The following is a 21,010-nucleotide window of genomic DNA, read 5'->3' as shown; positions in this document are numbered from 1 at the left end:
CATTTTCTGAACCAATCCATATCCGAATTTGATAAAACAGATCTCCTACGAGATCTACGTTCCATAACAGATCTAATTATGGTCCTAGATCCATTTCACTCCCGAATTTTGCCTGAATTTAACCTGATTTTAACCTAAATTTCATTCAAATTTAAAGGTTAAGATAAATAAATTTCACATGTTTTACATATCATATTTAAATGTCTTCAATGGGCCCTGGACCAGGTCCAGACCCCCATTGACGTCAGCCATAATTAATGATTTTAAGTAATTTGGACATTTTAAATATAAATATTTAATTAAAAATTATATTTTCGAGCTTAAAAATATGGAAAAAATTATGAGATATACCACTGTTAGTGGTGGTTGTGGCTCAATCTGTTATTGGTCGAACCCACTCTGTTGAGATTGGATATGAAGTTCATTCCTCTTTGTGTCAGTTTAGTTAGTCTAGATACATTATTGGTAGTGGAAAAATTCTCTCTTTTTTGGGAAGTAAGCCAGGCAAGACAAACAAGTTAGACCAAGCAAGGAGCCTGTAGTTGGCTTGATTCAAGCATTTGTTATTGTAGCAGAAGGGAAGTCATTGTTGGGGAGAGTGTCGAAGGGGTGCGGTTTACTAGTGGAGGCACTACTCCTATAATAGTTTCTGGTGCTAAATTCCATTAGTATTTGCTGGATGGGATAAAAATATAATTAATACTTGTGTTGTTTACTTAAAATAAATTTTAACTATATTTACCAATAATATTCATTATTTATTCATATATTATACAAAATTTGAATTCTAAAATGAAAGTGATTTTTTTAGTACGAAAAAGACATTTTTAATTTCGAGGAAGCTTATTTTAGTATTGGGAGAATCGAGCTTCCCATTTTTGAAAGTGAGTTTAAGCTTCCGAGGTTTTGAAAAGCTTCTGGTAACTATGGGATAAGCATATTTCCAAATTAATGATCCAATTTCTCTCTGCAATTGCAATTCTGATTTTTGAAAGAAACTTTATTCGATCACTACATTTAAAATTAAATTGCATGTCTCCAGTCGAAAACAGTTTTTTGAAACTTGGGATATTGCTGACGTGCTTGTTAGCATGATGTCTTCTTATGACCTGAAAATTTGGAAGAGCTGAAAGAGTTAGGCAATGGGGAATAATTCAACCTTTGTTATTCAATTTCCAAGTATCTACAATAATTGCTACTCATAATCTATTGTTATTGACTAGAACCAAGTTCTTGTTATGTATTGGAAAGTTATGCAGCTAGTTTTTGTGATCCTGTAATCATTGAGGTTTCCTTCTTTTTTTTTTCTTTTCTGTTTCATGTGCATGTGGGAAACTTCTGTTCAAACTTCAAACTCTTCTAAGAGATTGAATAGTCTATTGCTAGCTATTCTACTAGTTGTTGTCACTTTGTCATGTTCAAGGAAGGTGATCGTCTTTGAAGTTCTTAGTTAGGGTTTTAATATTATCTTGGTTCACACACAAAATAGTTTATATTTATGAAACTTATGATGATTCTGTTGGTTTTGTCCAGTGTCATTGAACAGTGTGGTTGCCATATTGGATGCGGATTTTCATGCTCTTCCTTCAATCCTACATAGGCAGCAACATGGTCCTGTATGTTTTGATTCACTTTTCTGATTTTCCATTGTTATCTGATAAACCTATTTTTTGTTATTCATGCAAAAAGCCTACTTTTGCCTTTTCAGAGTCACCTTTGTTATATTACCTGGCAATGCATGTTAATTTTTCAATTGAAGCATATGGTTCTTTCTCAGAACCTTTTTCTTGAGCATTTTATCTCTACTGTAGCCCCAATTAAATTCCCAGAGCATTTTAAGAGCTTCATGCCTGAGAGTGGCCCCTGCTTGAAGCATTGAACTCTAGTGGACCAGATAAAGTGATTAGGTATTGGGACCTTGGCATGTCACACTCTTTATGGCAGTGAATTTTTGGTTTTTCTATATCAGTAGATACTAGATACCATGCTGGTTAATTGTTAACTACATGCATTAGCTGATATGTTTTTGTTGCATGATGCATATGTACTAACCTGGAAATACAGGTTCCATTTGACATTTGTCATGCTTTAATAAGTATGAACTGCCTTTAGGAGAACAAAATGAATATATATGATAAAACATTACCTTGGCCTTGTGTACAGGGTTTTTGTTAGAGTTTTGGATGGATAAATATGTTGTTTGGATCCATCGCTCATGTAAAGATATCATCGTAATTATCAATTTCATTTTTTCACCATGATCATCATTTTCTTGTTCATCGCTGCCATCATTTTGATAATATTTTTCTCTATTATTCACATCATGACAATCATCATCTTTTTATGCTTTATCTCCAATATCATCATCATCATTATTGTCATCCTACTCTTATATGTCGGACTGTTATCGTTGCTACATCATCGTGATCATTTTCAGCATCATGAACCACCACACAACCACCACCATCTCTCTCTCTCTCTCTCCATGTGTGTGTGCGTGCATGTGAATCAAACTGTGCTCCTCTTTTTGTAACAACCCCAATTGACCCTCAAAAAATAGTGGATTTTTTTTTAAAACAATTGTTGAACGCCTCTCGAGGACCTAGGGTACATCACAAATTTAATATAAGCATACCACAAACCATTCCATGCATTGAATCAATTAAAAATAATAAATCAAATTTCATTAATTAAATCTGTTGAGAATAGGTGGTTTTAAGTTAAGTCTTTTTATATTAGACGTTATTTGAAATTATTTTCTTCATAAAGGGCTTAGATGTAATTAGTCTTTTTAGCCTCTCTCTATTTAACATAGAGAGATGCCCTAATGAAAGTATGAAGTGTTTTTCTCTGTGCAGCCGTCTCTCCCTCTCACCCTCTCTCTCTCTTCTATCTTTCCCTCTATCTCTCTCTCTACCTAGGGTTTGGTGCGTCTTTCAACATGGTATCAGAGCCACGTGCGATCTTGGGTGCCTGAGCTCCAATCTCAGTTTCCTTCAAGCAATAAAACCTCTTGGTGGATATCGCTCCTCTACTGATCAGCGATCAACGCCTCTTGGTGAAGATCAGATCTGACGACAAATTTGTAGTCAGACCTAGTCACGACAATGAAGATCTGACTGGAGGTCATGACTCACATCTGAAGCTAGATCTGGAAGGTCGATGAAGACCCAATGGTCGTGGGTGCCAGAACTTGTCGTGTACAGGGTGAAGATCTGAAAAAAAAGGGGGAGGAATCAGATCTTACTCAGATCTGGGTATGTTTGTTAGGAAGGCTTGGGAAAGAAAATCAAGTCTTCGATTTTCTGTCATGGTTGAAGTCGCCAGCTGCTACCCATCAAATGGAGATCGGGTCTGCTGAAGATTGACGTGGAAGTTGACTGCGGCGTGTGGATCGTGGTTTTCTGCCCTGATTTTCGATGCCGTGATCCTCTGCCGGGATTCCTTGCTGTGTTTATCTCTGCCGTGATGCTGTAATTTTCTGCACTGTATTGCTGCCGAGTTCTTTGAAGGCCTATGTTTCTGCGTGCTCAAGTTATCGCTAGTTGTGAATCTGGATGGTGAGTTTATCTCAGATTCTATTTTGTTGGTAGATTTCAGAAGATGAATATTAGCAGCCGTGTTCCCTGCTGTGTCGTGATCTGTTTGGCTGGAAAGTATGTGCTGTGAAAGCAGCTTGTTAACTTATTGCAGGATTTTTTTTTTAAGCAGCAGGCGTGATTCCCTGCAGTGTGGGAAAATATTTTGTTTGTGGAATTTTTTTTTGTCGAGGGATTCTGTGTTGAGGTCTGCTACTGGTTGTCTTAGTGGCTGATGCGTGATGATAACACACACTATTCCTTGTGTCACTTGAAGCCTGTCTAGATTTTATCTCTGGTGTGGAAAACTGTGTAGTCGCGGAAAACTGGTGTGATAGTCTGAGAACCAGACACAACTTTATCGTGTTGGATGTGTGATCTTGATTTGCAACCAATAGCCATCCGCGGTTGAGGTGGAAGGTGCTGGTCAAGGTTCTTTAAATTTTTTTTTTTAAGTTTGGATCTGAATAGTAGCAAGTCGTTTTTCTCAGATTTCATTGGTGAAATCAAAACTTGATATAGTCGGGATTCGTAGTTGATTGTGGGTGTGCGCGTGTGGTTGCTCCTTGATTTTGTGAATCTAGCCAATTGTTTATATTATGGCTCAAGTGGTTAAATCAGATGCAGATTCCTCCAATGATTATGTAACACTTAGCAGGGTTGAATATGACGAGCTCCTTGCTTTACGATTATCCACTTCGAAGTCTTCTGTTGCGGAGGTTGTGTGCTCGGCAGGTGATGGCCTATCTGGTCAAGGTGATAGGTGGATCATTGATTCTAGAGCCTCTGGTCACTTGTGCGGAAATTTGAGTAATTTTTTGGGTTTAAAACCTGTGACTGGTCAAAAGGGGTACGTCTGGCTGATGGTAGTTCTTCCCCAATTGTAGGGAAGAAAAGCATGTCTATTACTCCTACTCTTCAATTGTCGCATGTTCTTCATGCTCTTTCGTTTCCACAGAATTTATTATCCGTCAGTCGAATGACAAAAGATTTGAATTGTAGAGTGATTTTTGATCCTATGGGGTGCACCTTTCAGGACTTGCTGACGGGGAGAAAGATTGGTGGCGGCTATGAGGAAGGTGGTCTGTATTACCTACACCAACCAGAAGTTTCGGCCTATTCTGCTGGTACATCATCCTCAAGTCCTCTATTGTGGCATCATCGTTTGGGTCACCTTCCAGTGACAAAACTTTGTCGTGTCATTCCTCATATTCCTCCCTCAGTTTCTTTTCAGTGTGAAACATGTCAATTGGGAAAACATTGCCGAAGCTCTTTCCCCACTAGTCAGAGTCCGTCAAGTCAAGGATTGTTTGATCTTCTTCATGTCGATGTGTGGGGTCCGAGTAGGATTCCGAATAAGTCTCAGTGTCGTTATTATCTAGTTATTGTTGATGACTTCTCAAGGTTATCGCGGGTGTTCCTGTTAAAAGATCGGTCTCAAGGTCTTGTCATTCTTAAATCTTTAATTGCCGAGATAAAAACTCAATTTGATGTATGTGTTAAAATTGTTCGCACTGATAATGCTCTTGAGTTCAAATCCAAAGACTTACTTCAATTCTATTCTGGTAATGGGATTCAACCTCAATTTACATGCCCCCATACCTCCCCGCAAAATGGGGTGGCTGAGAGGAAACATAGACAAATCCTTAATGTTGCTCGGTGCCTTATGATTCAATCCAATATGCCTGCTTCATACTGGGGCGATGCGGTTCTGACAGCTGGTTTTCTGATAAATCGCATGCCGTCAAGCTCTGTAGAAGATCAGATCCCTATTCAAATTCTTCATCCAGAGGCTCCTCTCTTTCCTATCCCCCCTAAAGTGTTTGGATGTGTGTGTTTTGTGCATAAGCTGGGTCCTGATCGAGATAAACTTGCTGCGCAGTCTATTAAATGTGTTTTCCTTGGGTATCCTAAGAACCAAAAAGGATATCGTTGCTACGACCCTATATCTCATAAAGACTATGTTAGTGCGGACGTTACCTTCTTTGAGTCTATTCCTTATTTTTCAAGTACTACTCCCAGACTACAGGAGAGCCTTGGTGATATCCTTCCTCTGCCGATTCCTCCCTTTCCGTTAGAGTCGCTTCCTCCTCAGTCCTTGGTTCCAGTGTCAGGTGTGTGTCGCTTCTGAAACCCTCCCATAGTATACACGCACAGGGTGCCTCCTACCTCCATGCCGCCATCACCTCCTTCTCCTCAGGTAAGTATTTCTGAGCAAACTGTTGCCCCTACATCTGATGTTGATCTTCTCATTGCTCTGCGCAAGGGAAAGAGACAGTGCACTCTTTACCCCATCATGCAATTTGTATCAGAAGCTAATCTTGGGGCTTCTATGAAGAATTTTATTTCTGCTCTGTCTGCCTCGTCTGTTCCGCTTTATCAGAGTCAAGCTCTAGTCGACTCCAACTGGATGCAAGCTATGCGTGATGAGATGGATGCCCTATGGTCTCGAGGCACTTGGGACCTGGTTGATCCTCCCACAGATGCAGATATTGTAGATTGCAAATGGGTATATAGCATTAAGTATAACTCGGATGGGTCGATTGAACAGTACAAAGCCCGGTTGGTTGCAAAAGGCTACACTCAGACTTATGGGGTTGACTTTTTTGAAACTTTCTCCCCAGTTGCTCATCTTGGCACTATTTGTCTCGTTCTTTTTGTTGCTGTGCACCATGGATGACCCTTGTTTCAGTTGGATGTCAAGAATGCCTTTTTGTATGTGGATTTGCATGAAACTGTCTACATGCAACAACCTCCAGGGTTCGAGGTTCAGGGGGAGTGTCAGAAGGTGTGTAAAATTGTCTATGAAAAGACAATACGCATACGAGCACAAAAAATATAGAAAAGATGTGCACGAAGGCACTCTCACAACACTTGAACAAATACGCAAAAGCGTAAAAATAATAAACATACACAATGGCATGTATTTTATAGAAGGAACCGAATGCTTGAGACTCTCAAGCTTAGGAAAACAAGGGGGGATCACCCCTATTTATACAAGAAGAAGAGGGTGCAAAGGGGCTCCCAAAGGAGTCGTTGGGGAGCCCCCAACGGTCACTTTTGTGACCGTTGGGGACCCCCCAACGACTCTATTGGGGGATCCCCAATGCACCTTTTGTGAAAAGGTGAAAAGAAATAAAAATAAAAAATAAAAAGGATAAAAAATAAAAAGAAAAGATACAACATATTCCTATTGGAATATGCGCAAAAAGGAAATTTGCAATAATACCCTTATCGGGTGAACAAAAAGAAAATAATATATAAATATATATACTTATATATATAGAGATACTTATACATAAATATTATATGTATATGTATCTCTAAGTATATATATTTATATTTACATCAACGATTTTAGGAGGAGATACATTTTAACAAGGTGTGCAAGTTGAAGAAGGCTATTTATGGCCTGAAGCAGAGTCCGCGGGCATGGTTTCACAAATTATTTGAGGTAATGTCGAGCTTTGGATTTGTCAGGTCAGCTTCAGATCATTCCTTGTTTATCAAGAAAACCAGTATTGGAATTGTTGTTATGGTGGTATATGTCGATGACATCATATTAACAGGGAGCAATGCCCAAGATATTTCTGCAACAAAAGATCATCTTCAGAAGCACTTTGTTACTAAAGATCTTGGTCACCTTCGATATTTTCTGGGTATCGAGGTTGCAAGAAACAAAGAGGGCTTAGTATTGTCTCAAAGAAAGTATGTGTTGGACTTATTAAAAGAGACTGGAATGCTAGGAGCTAAGCCAGCTAATATTCCAATGGATCTCAAAACTCACATGTTTGATGAGAAGTCTGACTGTGTGGATAGTGCCAGCTTTAGATCCTTGGTGGGTAAGTTGCTATATGTGACTGTTACTAGACCTGACATTTCATTAGCCGTGAGTAAAATCAGTCAGTTCATGGACAAACCTACAAAAGTTGACTGAGATGCAACTATGATGGTTCTTCGATATTTAAAGTCATCTCCTGGTAAAGGTATGTTGTTTAAACGAAATCCATCGTTGGATGTGGTTGCCTACATTGACGCAGATTACGCAGGATCTGTCGAAGATAGGAAGTCAACATCTGGATTTTGTGTGTTTGTGGGAGGAAATCTTGTTACCTGGAGGAGTAAGAAACAAATTGTTGTAGCCAGGTCGAGTGTTGAATCTGAATACCGAGCAATGGCCCAGACTGCAGCTGAAATTATGTGGGTAAAATCAGTCTTGACCGAGCTTCAGGAGAAAGTATCCCTACCTATGTTGATGATGTGTGACAATAGGGTTGCTACATATATTGCCAACAACCCAGTGTTTCATGAAAGGACTAAACATATTGAAGTTGACTGTCACTATGTTCGTGACCTGGTTCAAGCTGGGTTTATCTGCACCGATCATGTATCTTCCGAAGATCAAGTAGCGGATGTTTTTACCAAAGCCCTGGCGAGGCCTAATTTCTCAAAATGTTGTGACAAGCTGAGCATGATTGATATCTATGCTCCAGCTTGAGGGGGAGTGTTGAGAATAGGTGGTTTTAAGTTAAGTCTTTTTATATTAGCGGTTATTTGAAATTATTTTCTTCATAAGGGGCTTAGATGTAATTAGTCTTTTTAGCCTCTCTCTATTTAACATAGAGAGATGCCCTAATGAAAGTATGAAGTGTTTTTCTCTGTGCAGCCATCTCTCCCTCTCACCCTCTCTCTCTCTTCTATCTTTCCCTCTATCTCTCTCTGTACCTAGGGTTTGGTGCGTCTTTCAACAAAATCAATATGTCGAATGTTAAAAATATGAAAATCAACTCTCTCAAAAATACTGCGCATAAGTCAGAACCCAATCACCAAGTCACAAGTCTCGCGTCCTTCAGCCAACCGGTCCTACATATCACTGAGTATCTGTGCCTGTAAAACAGTTTTAGAAAACGGGTAAGAATTGAAGTCCTCATACAAATTCCTATAAAAATCCCAGAAAATAATATAAATGAACTTATGCATGAATTTAAGAGGAACTTGTAAGCAATAACTTACAACAATTAACTTACTATTCAAGCATTCAACAAATCTCATGCCAAATCAAATATGTAGAAATGCATAGAACTAATGCTGAACAGTAAACGATGCATGATTCAATGCACATGCATGAATAACTTTTTAAGTTATTTATCAGAATTGCTTTTGCATGCATCTCCTTATTTAATATACAAATTAAGTTTTCACCTATGTCATACGGACTCGGCTCCGAGGTCGACGCACCCGCATCGACACGCACCGACATGGGTGCGGCTCGGACTCGGTCAACCCTACTATGGGTGCGGTCAATGCACCCAGGGTCATTTTGGTTCATTTTTTGGATTTTTTTTTTTTAAATTTTTTGGGCTACAAAATTTAAAAAAACCCGCGCTGGGGGGAGCCCCCCCCCCCCTTCTGTACGGAAAAAAACCCTGAATCAGGCTTCACAACTCCTGTCCCCTAATGGGCACAACTTTGACCGAGTCCCGCGCTCGGTTGTATATATATATATACAACCGAGTCCCCGTGTCCAAAATTTTTGAAATTGCACCGCACCCGTGTCGCTCCTGCACCCGCACCCGCACCCGCACCCGCACCCGCACCCGCACCCGCACCCGCACCCGTGACATAGGTTTTCACTTTTATTTAAACCAGCGGACACTCAAAACAGGCACAATTTTCGAGGTTTAAGTTAGTTCTCAGTTTTAACTTAACACCTATGTCACAGGGATTCGGCCAGACAGGTGTCGCACTCGCGTTGACGCGACGCGATGCAGGTGCGACACCGGGTGAGGTCAACCTGACCCTAGGTGCGTTGACCACACCCAGGGTCATTTTGGTCCATTTTTTTGATTTTTTTTAAATTTGACCTTATAAAATGGGCTGCAGAATTTAAAAAAAAAATTATGCTGACAGCTGACCGGGCAACGGGACCCACCCCTTGCTGGATTTTGATTTTGATTTTGGCCTTGATACCTTCTGTCTCTTTAGAGTTGCCTATTCCCTGACGAGGACTTCCAGTTTCTTCACCTCTCCCCACCCTTTGCTGGATCCCTGCAGGTAGTGATGAGAGAATGAAAGGATGGAACAACCGAAGCGTGGATGCCTGCTTGCTGTTGTTGCTCTTGTTTTATAAAGGGGCACTTGTGTCCACAACATCTGACGAGCTTTGTTGGCATCCCATGCTATTCCTACCTCAAAACAATGAATTCGTAGCGTTGGAAAACATATTGTTAACTTGGAAATGATGATCCATCTTCCTCAAAAATTAAAACCAAAATTCAAGAGCCTTTTGAAGTCTTTATCCTTCAACCATCCAGGTCTTTCTTCGTCAAGGATTTTCTCTCTCCATAATAAATGACAATGGTGGTGGTAGCCTTGGTGGCTATTAGTATTCACTTTTCTCCTTACGAGATGGGTGCTCTAGCCGTAGCTTGGCGTAGACCTCTCTTTTCCACATGTCAAATCCAATAAATTTCTTTTAGCTGTCATCCAGAGTCCAGACCAGAGATCTGTGTGCAACTGTATATAAAATGAAATTCGAAGAACCCTACGCAGTGGCGTGGCAGTGGCGGTGGAGCCGTAGGCCTCGTGAAGACTCTCTCTCCAACAAACCACATCAAACCTTTTGCTTATATTTTTTTTTCGTGAAGACCAGGGAGTTTCAGACATGATTGAATCATGACAGTCAGTAGAACGCAACAGGCTGGGTCGATCAGATTGCTAATCCTTTCAATTCATCAATTTTGTCCCATTGAGCCAAAGTACACAACAAGCAGAACGTGGGTAACAAGTCTTCAAACAAACACACCAGCAAAAAAAAACTGGTTATAAGTCCTAAATATATATATATATATATATATATATATATTTGCCACACCCCCGCACCCGGGTTTTTTGGAAGTGCCGCATCCCCACACCCACACCCACACCCACACCCATGTGACATAGCTTAACACACAATTTGTATATTAATTACTGGGTTCCACTTGTTCCTCGACTGATATTAGGAATTTTCACCTTTCATCAGAACATTAAGAATCCTCACCTAATGCCGGGACATCAATGAAAATCCTCAACCATTGATGTCACTTTCTTGATATACCAATAACTATAACTGAGTTAACAACACCCTCAGGCAAAGTGTCTGAAAGCTCTCTAAAACCATGTCCGAGAACGTGAACTTCACATCGGGTTCTTGGGGCACAATTGCACACAATTTTAGTATCCTCACGGTCTCCCGTAACCATTATCAAAGATTCCCATAATATAGAAAGGACATCAAGGAAAAGCATAATTACACAAAATTCCTCTAACAGGGGTGTGACCCTAGAATCTATAACAACGGGATTTGACCCACCACGTGATGAATCAGAGTCAATTTAGAATAGAAAGTAACATATGCTAGATTGACTCAGAGCCTCCTGGTGGCAATAAATGCACTTGAAAGTTTAACCTTCGATGCAACAAGCTTGGATGAAGTGGGGTGAGAAATTTGGGTGATAGATGGAGTACAAGATAACAATGCAGATGACGAAGAAGAAGACAAAGGTGGTAAATCCTTGGACGACTTTAAATGAATTTTCTGTCCTTTGAATATGAAAGAGTAGGAGTTAAATCAGCCATTATGGATAACAGAACGATCATTATTGCCACGACCTTCCTAGAATGAGATGTCTCGCATCCATAGGGAGCACATCGCACCAGACTTGATTGAAATAAATATTCCCAATGAAAAACTTGACCAAGCATTGCTGGTCGACATGGACATCAATGCTCTTTTGGAGCCATGACATCTGGTACAAACGAGGGTGAGTCCGGCAACTCAAGCTTAATTTGGTCATGGCTTTGATCGATATCACATTCTCACAACCTGAGTTAATGATGAATCAACATACTTTCCCATTAATGGTATAGGCAGACTCAAATATGTGAGTTCGAAGCCAACGATCATTCGTGTTTTGACGCGGGGCTAAATAGATCTGCCTCGTGATGAGTGCATCACCTCTATCAGACAACAAAACTTTCTCATCCACACATTCTTCTTCTGGTTCTTCTTCAAATGATTCAATCTCAGGATCATAACTGGGATTGAATTGGACATCCTCCTCTTCGTGAGATCCTTCAATGAATAGGGCTTTGACACGACATCCTGTGGACTTATGACTAGGGTTCTCACAAGTATAGCACTTGATGGGGGTACTCGAACTAGAGGTCCTCGTCTGATTTTCTATCGGGCCATTCTGGCTCGTAACCCTAGGTGGGTTTGACACATTGGGGTGATGGTAGGGTGGGACAACTTTTGCATTAGGGACGGTAGGGGCCCGCGTTGTGGGTCTAGTCACAGGACTAGGCCTAGCTAAGGTCTTTCACTGAGTAGACCTTTCCTATTGATGTGCCTTTTGATGAGCTTTAGACACAGTCCAACACTCCACAAAATTCAGCATATCCTGTAACTGGAAGTTCAGTCCTCCAATATGCTTAGATACAAATTGTTCTTCACTCTTACAGATGTCATTTCGTGTAACAAGGTCATAAAATTCTTCGGTGTACTGTCGATCTGATTCCTTACTTTAAACTTTGATATTTTTTATATAATTCACGATGATAGTTCAATGGTAGGAACTGAGCACACAGTTTCTGCTCCATGTGTTCTCAACGCTCAATCGACGTACGACCCTGGTGCCTGTGCGTTTGCTTGAGCTGACGCCACCAAGCTGCAACTCATCCCTTTAACTTGAGGGATATCAATCCCACACGACGATCCTCGGGGACTTCCTTGAATTCTAGGATTTCGCGAACCTCGCTAATCCAGTTTAAGAATTCTTCGAGAGTTTCAGTTCCCTTGAACTCAGGGATATCAAAACGTAGGCCGGAATCCCAATGGGATCTCCTCGGCTGGAGGTTATCTCTCATTTCCGGACTTCGACAATTTGACTTGAAGTCATCGTCAGAATCATACGACTGGGTCTCACGTGTTCCTCTGGAATTGCATGGACTTCGCTCAGCTTGCCGTTCTTGAACTCGCATTTTCAGCCATTTGGCAAGTTAATTCATCATCTCGACGATTAGCCTCGACAACCCTGACCTTGATATGATTGGGTCTTTGTAGATCGCGAACCTCATAACGGTGTTCACGATTGTCATTTTCCCTATTTAGTTCATTTTGACCTCGACCTCCCATTCGACCTGCCATGGTGAATGGTACCTAACAAAAAAAAAATTTGGGGAACCACAACCGATGGGACCGTGTCGGATTCAGAATTCCAGCAACCCTGGCTCTGATACCAAATGATGCGGACTCGACACATGAGCTGATCCACTATTCAAGATCCAATTGGATCTCAATACGCACGAAAGCTATTAATATGCAGGTGAGTTCGAACAGGACTCTGGAAAACAGAAATTTGAGGCTCGAGTACTTTGTTTTGATAGAGGTGGCCCAAAGGTGAAAGTTGCGCGACGCACGCACCTTTCTAACGGATCCAAAATCACGAGAATCAAAGATGTACTGTCCGACCCATGGACGCGAGTCTGGACCAGTGGGACTGGTCTTTGACAGACTGACTGGTCTTTGACAGACAGTCAGTTCGAGAGGGGTTTCGAGTTCTCTGACGAAGGAGTTTTGGAAAACAGAAGCAGAAGCAAGAACTAGCAGGATGTTGGCTGATCAAAGCAATTTTCAGATTTAAAACAAATTACAGATTATCAGGATAATCAGAAAACACAAAAACCTATTTAGGAAAAAAAATATACCAGGATTTTGAACCACAAATTTTTTTTCTGCAGACTCAGAAAGAACGATATTTTAGAGCAACTTCAACGATGATTCAACAAAAACCTTAAACACGAAAGTTGTAGACCCACGTCTTAACTTTCTAAAGAACCAAGCCACACGAGATTTCATGCAATAGACAGGAAAATATCCAGCAAATACGGAACACTGTCCAGGAGTGTTCTGTACATGATAGGACACAGATAGGATATGTCCGTCTGAGACTTGACAACGAATTTTGAGGCCTAAGATGGACGAATCATGCAAAGGCTTCAACAACAATATTGACGGTCTGAGTTTTAGCTTTCCAACATGCTAAAGAACTCCAAAATTGGACCAATACCAAGGCCGATACAGTCGATTTACTGGGGTCGTGTCTGACAACCTGAGTAGTGAGAAACGTGATACTTGATAGAAAACGAGCTTAGGCAGATCACAAAAATGCTTAACTCTAAAACGGGATTTGATAATTATCACTGACATAAAATCTCAGAAATTTTATTCTAGGTTCATAAACGAAGTTTCTTGCAGACCACAATAAACAGGAACTTCAATATAGCAGGACAAAGACAAGGAAAATCGAAATGCCAAACGAGTTATCTGTTTTGTAGTCAACGAAGGAGGTGTAGCTGTGAAGCAGCAACCACCACCACGAGATCACGAACAACAGGAAGGCACATGCTTTACGAACGTCCAGCAACTTCGAACAAGAACAAACACACCACCAGCCACAAGTTCGACCTTCACCAAAGGGATTCTCAAACTAAAAAAAAAAACTCGAGTTCTTCCACCAGCCAAAGGACTTCACCACCATGAAAATTTTTGAATTTTTCATAACAATAGTCCCCTCTCCTTGGTTGACCTCCCTCGATTAAAAAGCTTGGGGAAGAGCCACACTAAAGGGGAACTGACCTTCCCAAGCAAGACACATTCCACGAATTTGACCACTCTAAAAATGGCTAAAGGACCTTAAAGAGGGTCCACCAGCCACTTTGATTAGAGAAGTCAAAAGTGATTTCAAATGAGGTCTAAAGTGGTCCATACCAAGTGGCGCCAACAAGAGAGCCTCTTGGGTATGGATCTTGATCCAGATCCAAAATGCTGCCAACTGGACCCTGCACAAGAACACATTAGAAATAATGCTAATTAAAAAATAAAAAACTATCCGAATACCCCATGCACCCTCTAGTGCCACAAAAGGATCTTACAGGGCACCAAAACTATCCAGATTTGAAGAATTTGGCACCTAAAAAAAATTTACATAAAATAAATACTAAAGACACAAATGTCTAAAAGATGATTCCACGCAGAATGCCATGGAATCAAAACATCTAGCGAAGGAAAATGGTGAGCATTAGCTAAACTGCGGATCCACTAGGACAAGGGACGTCCTGCAAGCAAGTGGATTGCCTCGGGTAGCGATGCCCGGATCGGGTCTGGAGAGTTAGATTGGGATCCAACTCTGTTTTTGAGTTCTGATCCTCTGGATGCTCTGCATCAGGGGCTTTTGAAATTCTTACGAATTTTCTAATACTAGAAGAATCTATATCTTGATTTTAAATATATCTTTCTAAAGCACATGGTGGATGATCTTCGGTATGTCGAGTATATGTTTGTATGTTACTATGACATAAATCTATATTTTTAAGACCTTCATTTACATTCCCATTTGCATCATTGAGTGTCTTTATTCTCACTCTCCTGCACATTATAAATGTTTTTACACCTTTCATGTTCATTGACAAGGTAAAAAAGAAATGAATAATCAGAATTCTGTTGGATTTTTTCTTTGCTAAAACCAAGTAATATTTTGTGAAACATATAATACGTTTCTTTCAATGTCATAACATGTATGTCCCTTTTGATTTTCAGCATAGCCTAAAAAGACACAATGGATTGCTTTTGTGGAAAGTTTGTCATTCTTATTGGTAAGGACACAACATTTACATCCAAAAGACTCTTAACCTTTTATAATCGGGAGATGTTTTAAATAATTTTTCAATAGGACAGATATTTTCAATATTTTTTGAAGGCATTCTATTTATCAAATAAACTGCCGTAACAACGGCTTCAGCCCAAAAACCATTTGAAACATTTCTTGACACAAGAAGTGTTCTAGTAGTCTTAACAATATGTCTATGTTTTTTTTCGGCTAGTCCATTTTGTTAATGAGTGTATGAGCAAGAATTTTGATGAATAATACCATGTAAACCAAGAAAAATTTTGAACTCTTTTTGACACAAATTCTCCTTCGGAATCGGTTCTAAAAATTTGAATGTTGGTTTTAAATTGAATCTTTACGTAGCAATGGAATTTTTTAAAATAATCAAACACTTCTGATTTTTGTTTAAGAAAAAATATCCAAGAATGTGTACTATAGTCATCCACAAACACAACATAATAAGATACGCCTCCTTTGGATACAACTGGAGCCGGTCCCCATACATCCGAATGCACTAACTCAAATGGATTTTTAGATATAAAATGTCTTGGCTCAAAAGGTAAAGACTTCATTTTATCAAGAATGCAATCTTCACAAACAAAATCTTCATTACCAAGAATGCAATCGATACCGAGTTTCGGGAATGCCAACCATTATTCCCACCTTCCCAAGTGAGAATCTTAGTTCCACAATTTTGAGAACCATCGACTTCCACCCTTCTGTCCACTTTTTTGGATTATTTTGGTGGTATCTTACACTCTGTCAATAGAATTTAATACAAAACATCTTAAGTCGAACACTTAGGGCTTGCTTTGGAGATTTAGAGGCACAAAAATGGGTTTTTTTAGGTGGAAATGGGTAGATCTAGGCTCAATCACCACCTAAGATTCAATTTTGAGGTTTAGGGTCGCAAAAAGAGGTGGACGAAAATGAAGAAATTTCCTTCAAAAACATCAAAAGAAATGAGCATACCTGCATTTTCATGCTTTAAACACCTCTAGCTTCAATTTTAATGGATGTTATACAAAACACCTCGATCACACACTTAGGGTTCACTTTTGAGGTTTAGAGTCAAGAAGAAGAGTGATTAGGACATAAATGAGTAGATTTAGGCTCAATCACACCTGTAAGACGTGTTTGATTTTGGTCTCAAAGTGCAAGTGGCTAGGGAAGAAAATGGGGTCAAATGACCTCTGGGGGCTTTAAAAGTGGCCCACATAAGTGGTCGGTCACAAGTTTTCTAATATCGAAAAAGTTAAAAAAAAGTGTCCACTCGTATGGACACGCCCATGTATCGTACGATACATGTGGATACAACCCAATAATCAAAATCTTAGTGATACAGGGTGTCATATCTCAATAAACCAAATTTTATCTGATATCTGTCCTAATTCGATTACATTTAGTTGCATTTGGTAAGTGAAAACATTATCCAATTATAATCGACTGCTGTTATGGTTATGGTTTTGATTTTGTTATTAAATCTGAGAAATATTTGAATTTGATGGATATCCGAATCTGTTTACATGTAAAAAGTGAATCTGGTATGAACTTGTTACTATATGAATCCGAATCCAAGTTCAAATCCATTTAGCCAACATCCAGTTAGTCAAATATGGTATTGTCCATATCTGATATGAATCTGAACTGTTTACATCCCTGCATATTGGCTTATGAACCTACTATGATACATCATATCACATCATATGATATGGTATGATACTGATAACACTGTTAGAAACTCCTTTCATCCAGTTTAATAGCTTCAGCTGCTATGTACTTGAACTTGCCTCTTTAATGAAACAATAAGTACACAAATACAATGCCACAAAGTGACTACAAAGGTGCACACACACACACACAAGTACAAAAGCCTCTAATTTGCCAAATACAAAGATCCACTAAGGACTAACACACAATCTCTCAAAAGTGAGCAAGAACAAGAGTGAAAAACAAGGCTTTTATTCAACTATGCTTGACAACAAGCGTTACCAAATACAAAGGAGGGAGTGCCTTTAAATAAGTACTTGTTATCATCGCAAAATTTTACTTTTGCAAGTCAAACTGACATTTGAAAAAGATTTTGAAAATAACTAGCTTCCATTTTAAAATGCGAGAAAATTTCGAAGAATGGGACTCACCTGTTGGTACGAAGTTCTCGACTGTTTTTGGCGTCATAACTAGGGGTGTAACACCCTAAATTTCAAACTTGCGAACCTTTTCAGAAAAACAGCAAAAGACTAGAAATATCTCTTTCCTTCAGAGTTTGTTTATGAAATCAGCGGAAGATTCTTATTTTGATAAATCATAAGGCAAGCTGACAACTTTGGGCACGTTAGCTAAAAGAACCAAAACTCGCAAGATTCGGATATCCCAAGGAAAATCCGATACAAACCCATAGCGTCCAGGACGCGAGCTAAGAGCAAGAAGAAGAAGTCTTGAAGCCATCTTGCAATCGCGCCATCGCCCGTAGAGTACCTAATCATCACCTGTACCCATAAAATGGGTTAGTTTCGCGAAAAACTAGTAGGTGCACAAGAGCGACTACAAGGAATTGAATTAAGTACATTTAATTCAGTAGGTTACACAGTTTAAAGCAGATATGCAATTAAACAGGTAAGCAATACAAGCAGGCGAATAGTGCAAACGTTAAGCAGTTCAAGGCAAATAAGCAGTGCAACTGACCAATGCAGCATACGATCCATTTGATCATAAGCTGTGAACTACTACGCAACAAGCTTGTCCTCGTTCCTAGAACGAGGTCTCAACATCTAATCACCACCAGGACATAGCTTGTCACTCACTACTTCTAACCAACGCTTTGTCCTGAACGATCTTAATCTATCCTCATCTCTCAAAGTCTTACGCGGCTAACCGTCACCGGTTATGATGCACTAAGGCGTCATACCTTCTCAGAAAAGCTCACCCTTCCGTAGAAGGTCCAAAACATGATCACTAACTCAAATCGCTAACGATCTGATTCTCACACTTGAGTCAAGCATGTAATCATGCTAAAACAGAAAGCCGAAACTATGAATTCATAGTTGGCTATCACAAACAATCTCAGAAGATCGTCATAGCTCACCATAACTTTCTGTGGTAAGCAAAAACACAAGATCCACATCGGATCGCTCGGTCCGGGAGATATACGACCTGACAAGGAATTACCGCCCTAGAGGGTATACTCGGTCTTGGACCATACACTTCCTCACAGGAGTTCACCGTCTTTGCGGATACCCGTTCGTGGACAATGTACATCCTCACAGAGATCTCCCACTCTAGCCGGGTCACCTGATTTGGGAAATGTATAACCTCAGAGCGAAACCTTTGGGAAACCGGTCCCCAACAAATGCCATATCCAATGAAATTCATTGCGATACACGCATCAACACGAATGACCGCTCTCAGGGTTGATAACCACTAATACAAACAACAAGATCAACACCGGATCACCTGGTCTGGGAAATGTACAACCTCACAAGGAATTCCGCCCTAGATGGTATACCTGGTCTTGGACCATACACTCCCTCACAGGAGTTCACCGTCTTCACAGCTACCCATTCGTGGACAGTGTACATCCTCACAGAGAATCTACCACTCTAGCCGAGTATCTGGTTTTGATCATACACGCCCTCACAGATAATCCTTTGGAGATCAGGTGCTCGACAAACACCCTACTCGGTGATACACACATCTATACAATCGACTGCTCTGAACAGTTGACTGCTCTCGATGTCAGTAGCCACAATATGGGCACACGCATGTATATCAGCAATATGCATCGTATCACTCCACGCAGAAGCATATAATCCTACGCATCGTATGATTGCCACAAGGAATATTGCAATCCTCAAATAGGCCCTCAAAGTATATGTAAACGACACATGAGAACACGCAGATATGACAATTTAGTTGATTCTATGGGCGAAGGGTAACTAACTCTACCCGTCAGCCAAACACAACAACTGAATAAGACAAGCACTCATAACAATGCTCGTAAAACATATAATTATCATAAAATGGCTCAGTCCATCGACAAGTAATTAAATTAATTGTAAGGCATAAACCATTACATCACAAGCCATTCATAAGCAATCATACGACAACAGTTATATCACAATATGTAAGCAGCTTATAAGACAAGCGGCCACATCAATCCTAGTTGCCACCAGTTCGTAGATTACGAGTTGTATGCAATCACATCAATCATAAGAGATGCAAGCCAACAAGTGCTACGCTACAATAAGCACCAAACAGTTCGACCAAGGGATAAAACAAGTCACATGCTAATATGTAGCAACTGGTATAATGTTATTATTATAAGCATTTAACTAGTATGAGAAACTCTTTATTACTCCGCAAAGAACTGCGTAAGCAGTTTAACCAACTAGAGTAACGCCTTGACAGGCGTGCACAGCTCAACGAGTAGCATACTGAACTATTGAGCAAGCAAGCGAATTAGTAGTGCAAGCGAAGCAGTAGTGCAAGCGAATCTCACGACTCAACGACCAGTGTGAGCAGACCTTATGTTTCGATAATTACGAACCTGCGGGTACGCGCAAGCAAAACGTAGAACCAACTGAAACTAGTTCGGGCGTTTGTTATTTTATGTATTTTCAATAACCCGAATAGCTAGTTGAGTTCGCTCCAAAGGGACAGCTTTAGCCGAGAGAGGATTCCCCAAAGGAGGCTGTGCCACGGACGCATCCAACTTCTGCAGAAGTGTTGAGCTAACTAATGTGGCCCCTTTCCCCTAACTCCAATGACTGGGGAGACCGGATCGTTGCCGGTAGGCTGGTTGTTAACAACCTGTCCATTGGAGTTTGTACCGCTCTGTCCTCTCCCTTTACATACACAAAGAAGCGAATAGGTACGTTAGGGGTTGCTTAACTAACGATCCATTCTATGCTGTGGTATTTTAACCACTCGAGCATCTTGCCTGTGAAGGCGAATGTGAGGCCATTTATGTGATTACAACATTTTGCATTTAGCGTTGTTCGAGGTCGCACGACCGTCTCATCCGATCATCGTAGTACTAGACGTGTCGTGCACGACTACAAGTACTCTAGGATGAAGGGGGTATAGCTCGTCAATAGAAGCCTCAATAGGAGTGTTTCACAAAGATGTAAAGTTTAATAACTTTACTTTATCTTTTGAAACAACAGTACCTTGTGCCAACATTATGCATGTGATTATCTCGAATCACATCCGCTATCGGGGTATCTACATGTCTCGCATGACTCGATACCGGCCTAGATAGATGGGATACGGGTTTCTCAACAGAACACCCGCTAAGAAGTTCGCTCGAACCCCCAATTCTAGATCACCCGAGATATGCCAAAAAGGCGAGCAGAACCAGCCAGTCACATCCTTCCAAATGCTTCGATTTGGAGCAGTCTTTGATGCTTTTGCGCAGCTCTCTAAAATCTCAAGTCGACTTTGCAGGATTGCGCACACGAAGAGACAGGATCCTTGCGAGGTATCCCTCTCCTTAGACGAGGATGTGTCGCTCGCTCCTGACTGAAGTCTTGTCGCAAGAGGGATTGTGGTAAATGCCTCTTGCATCCTCCACGAGAATGCCTTTAAAACATACGCAAAAAGCAAGGACCTGCACAGCGGCAATAGCATGGCAATACCAACACATATGCAAAAGCAAGAGCCTAGCGCAAAGCGCGACGGCAAAGTAAAGACCGTAAGCAATATTGCAACGCAGAACCTTCG

General features: G+C 40.5%; 1 protein-coding gene across 3 annotated transcripts in view; it reads left to right on the top strand.

Annotated features, from left to right (window-relative positions):
- The window catches only part of SFR6 (sensitive to freezing 6), a 230,608-nt gene that overhangs the window by 77,325 nt on the left and 132,273 nt on the right, over positions 1-21,010 (top strand). For all 3 annotated transcript variants that reach the window (XM_089981594.1, XM_089981595.1, XM_089981596.1), the window contains one exon: positions 1,534-1,616. In XM_089981594.1, coding sequence (XP_089837720.1) covers positions 1,534-1,616 — 83 coding nt within the window. The remainder of the gene's footprint in view (positions 1-1,533; positions 1,617-21,010) is intronic.

Source organism: Nuphar pumila, chromosome 11 (assembly GCF_984573655.1).
Source record: "Nuphar pumila chromosome 11, dmNupPumi1.hap1.1, whole genome shotgun sequence".
NCBI lineage: Eukaryota > Viridiplantae > Streptophyta > Magnoliopsida > Nymphaeales > Nymphaeaceae > Nuphar > Nuphar pumila.
This window is presented reverse-complemented; position numbering and strand designations above follow the sequence as displayed.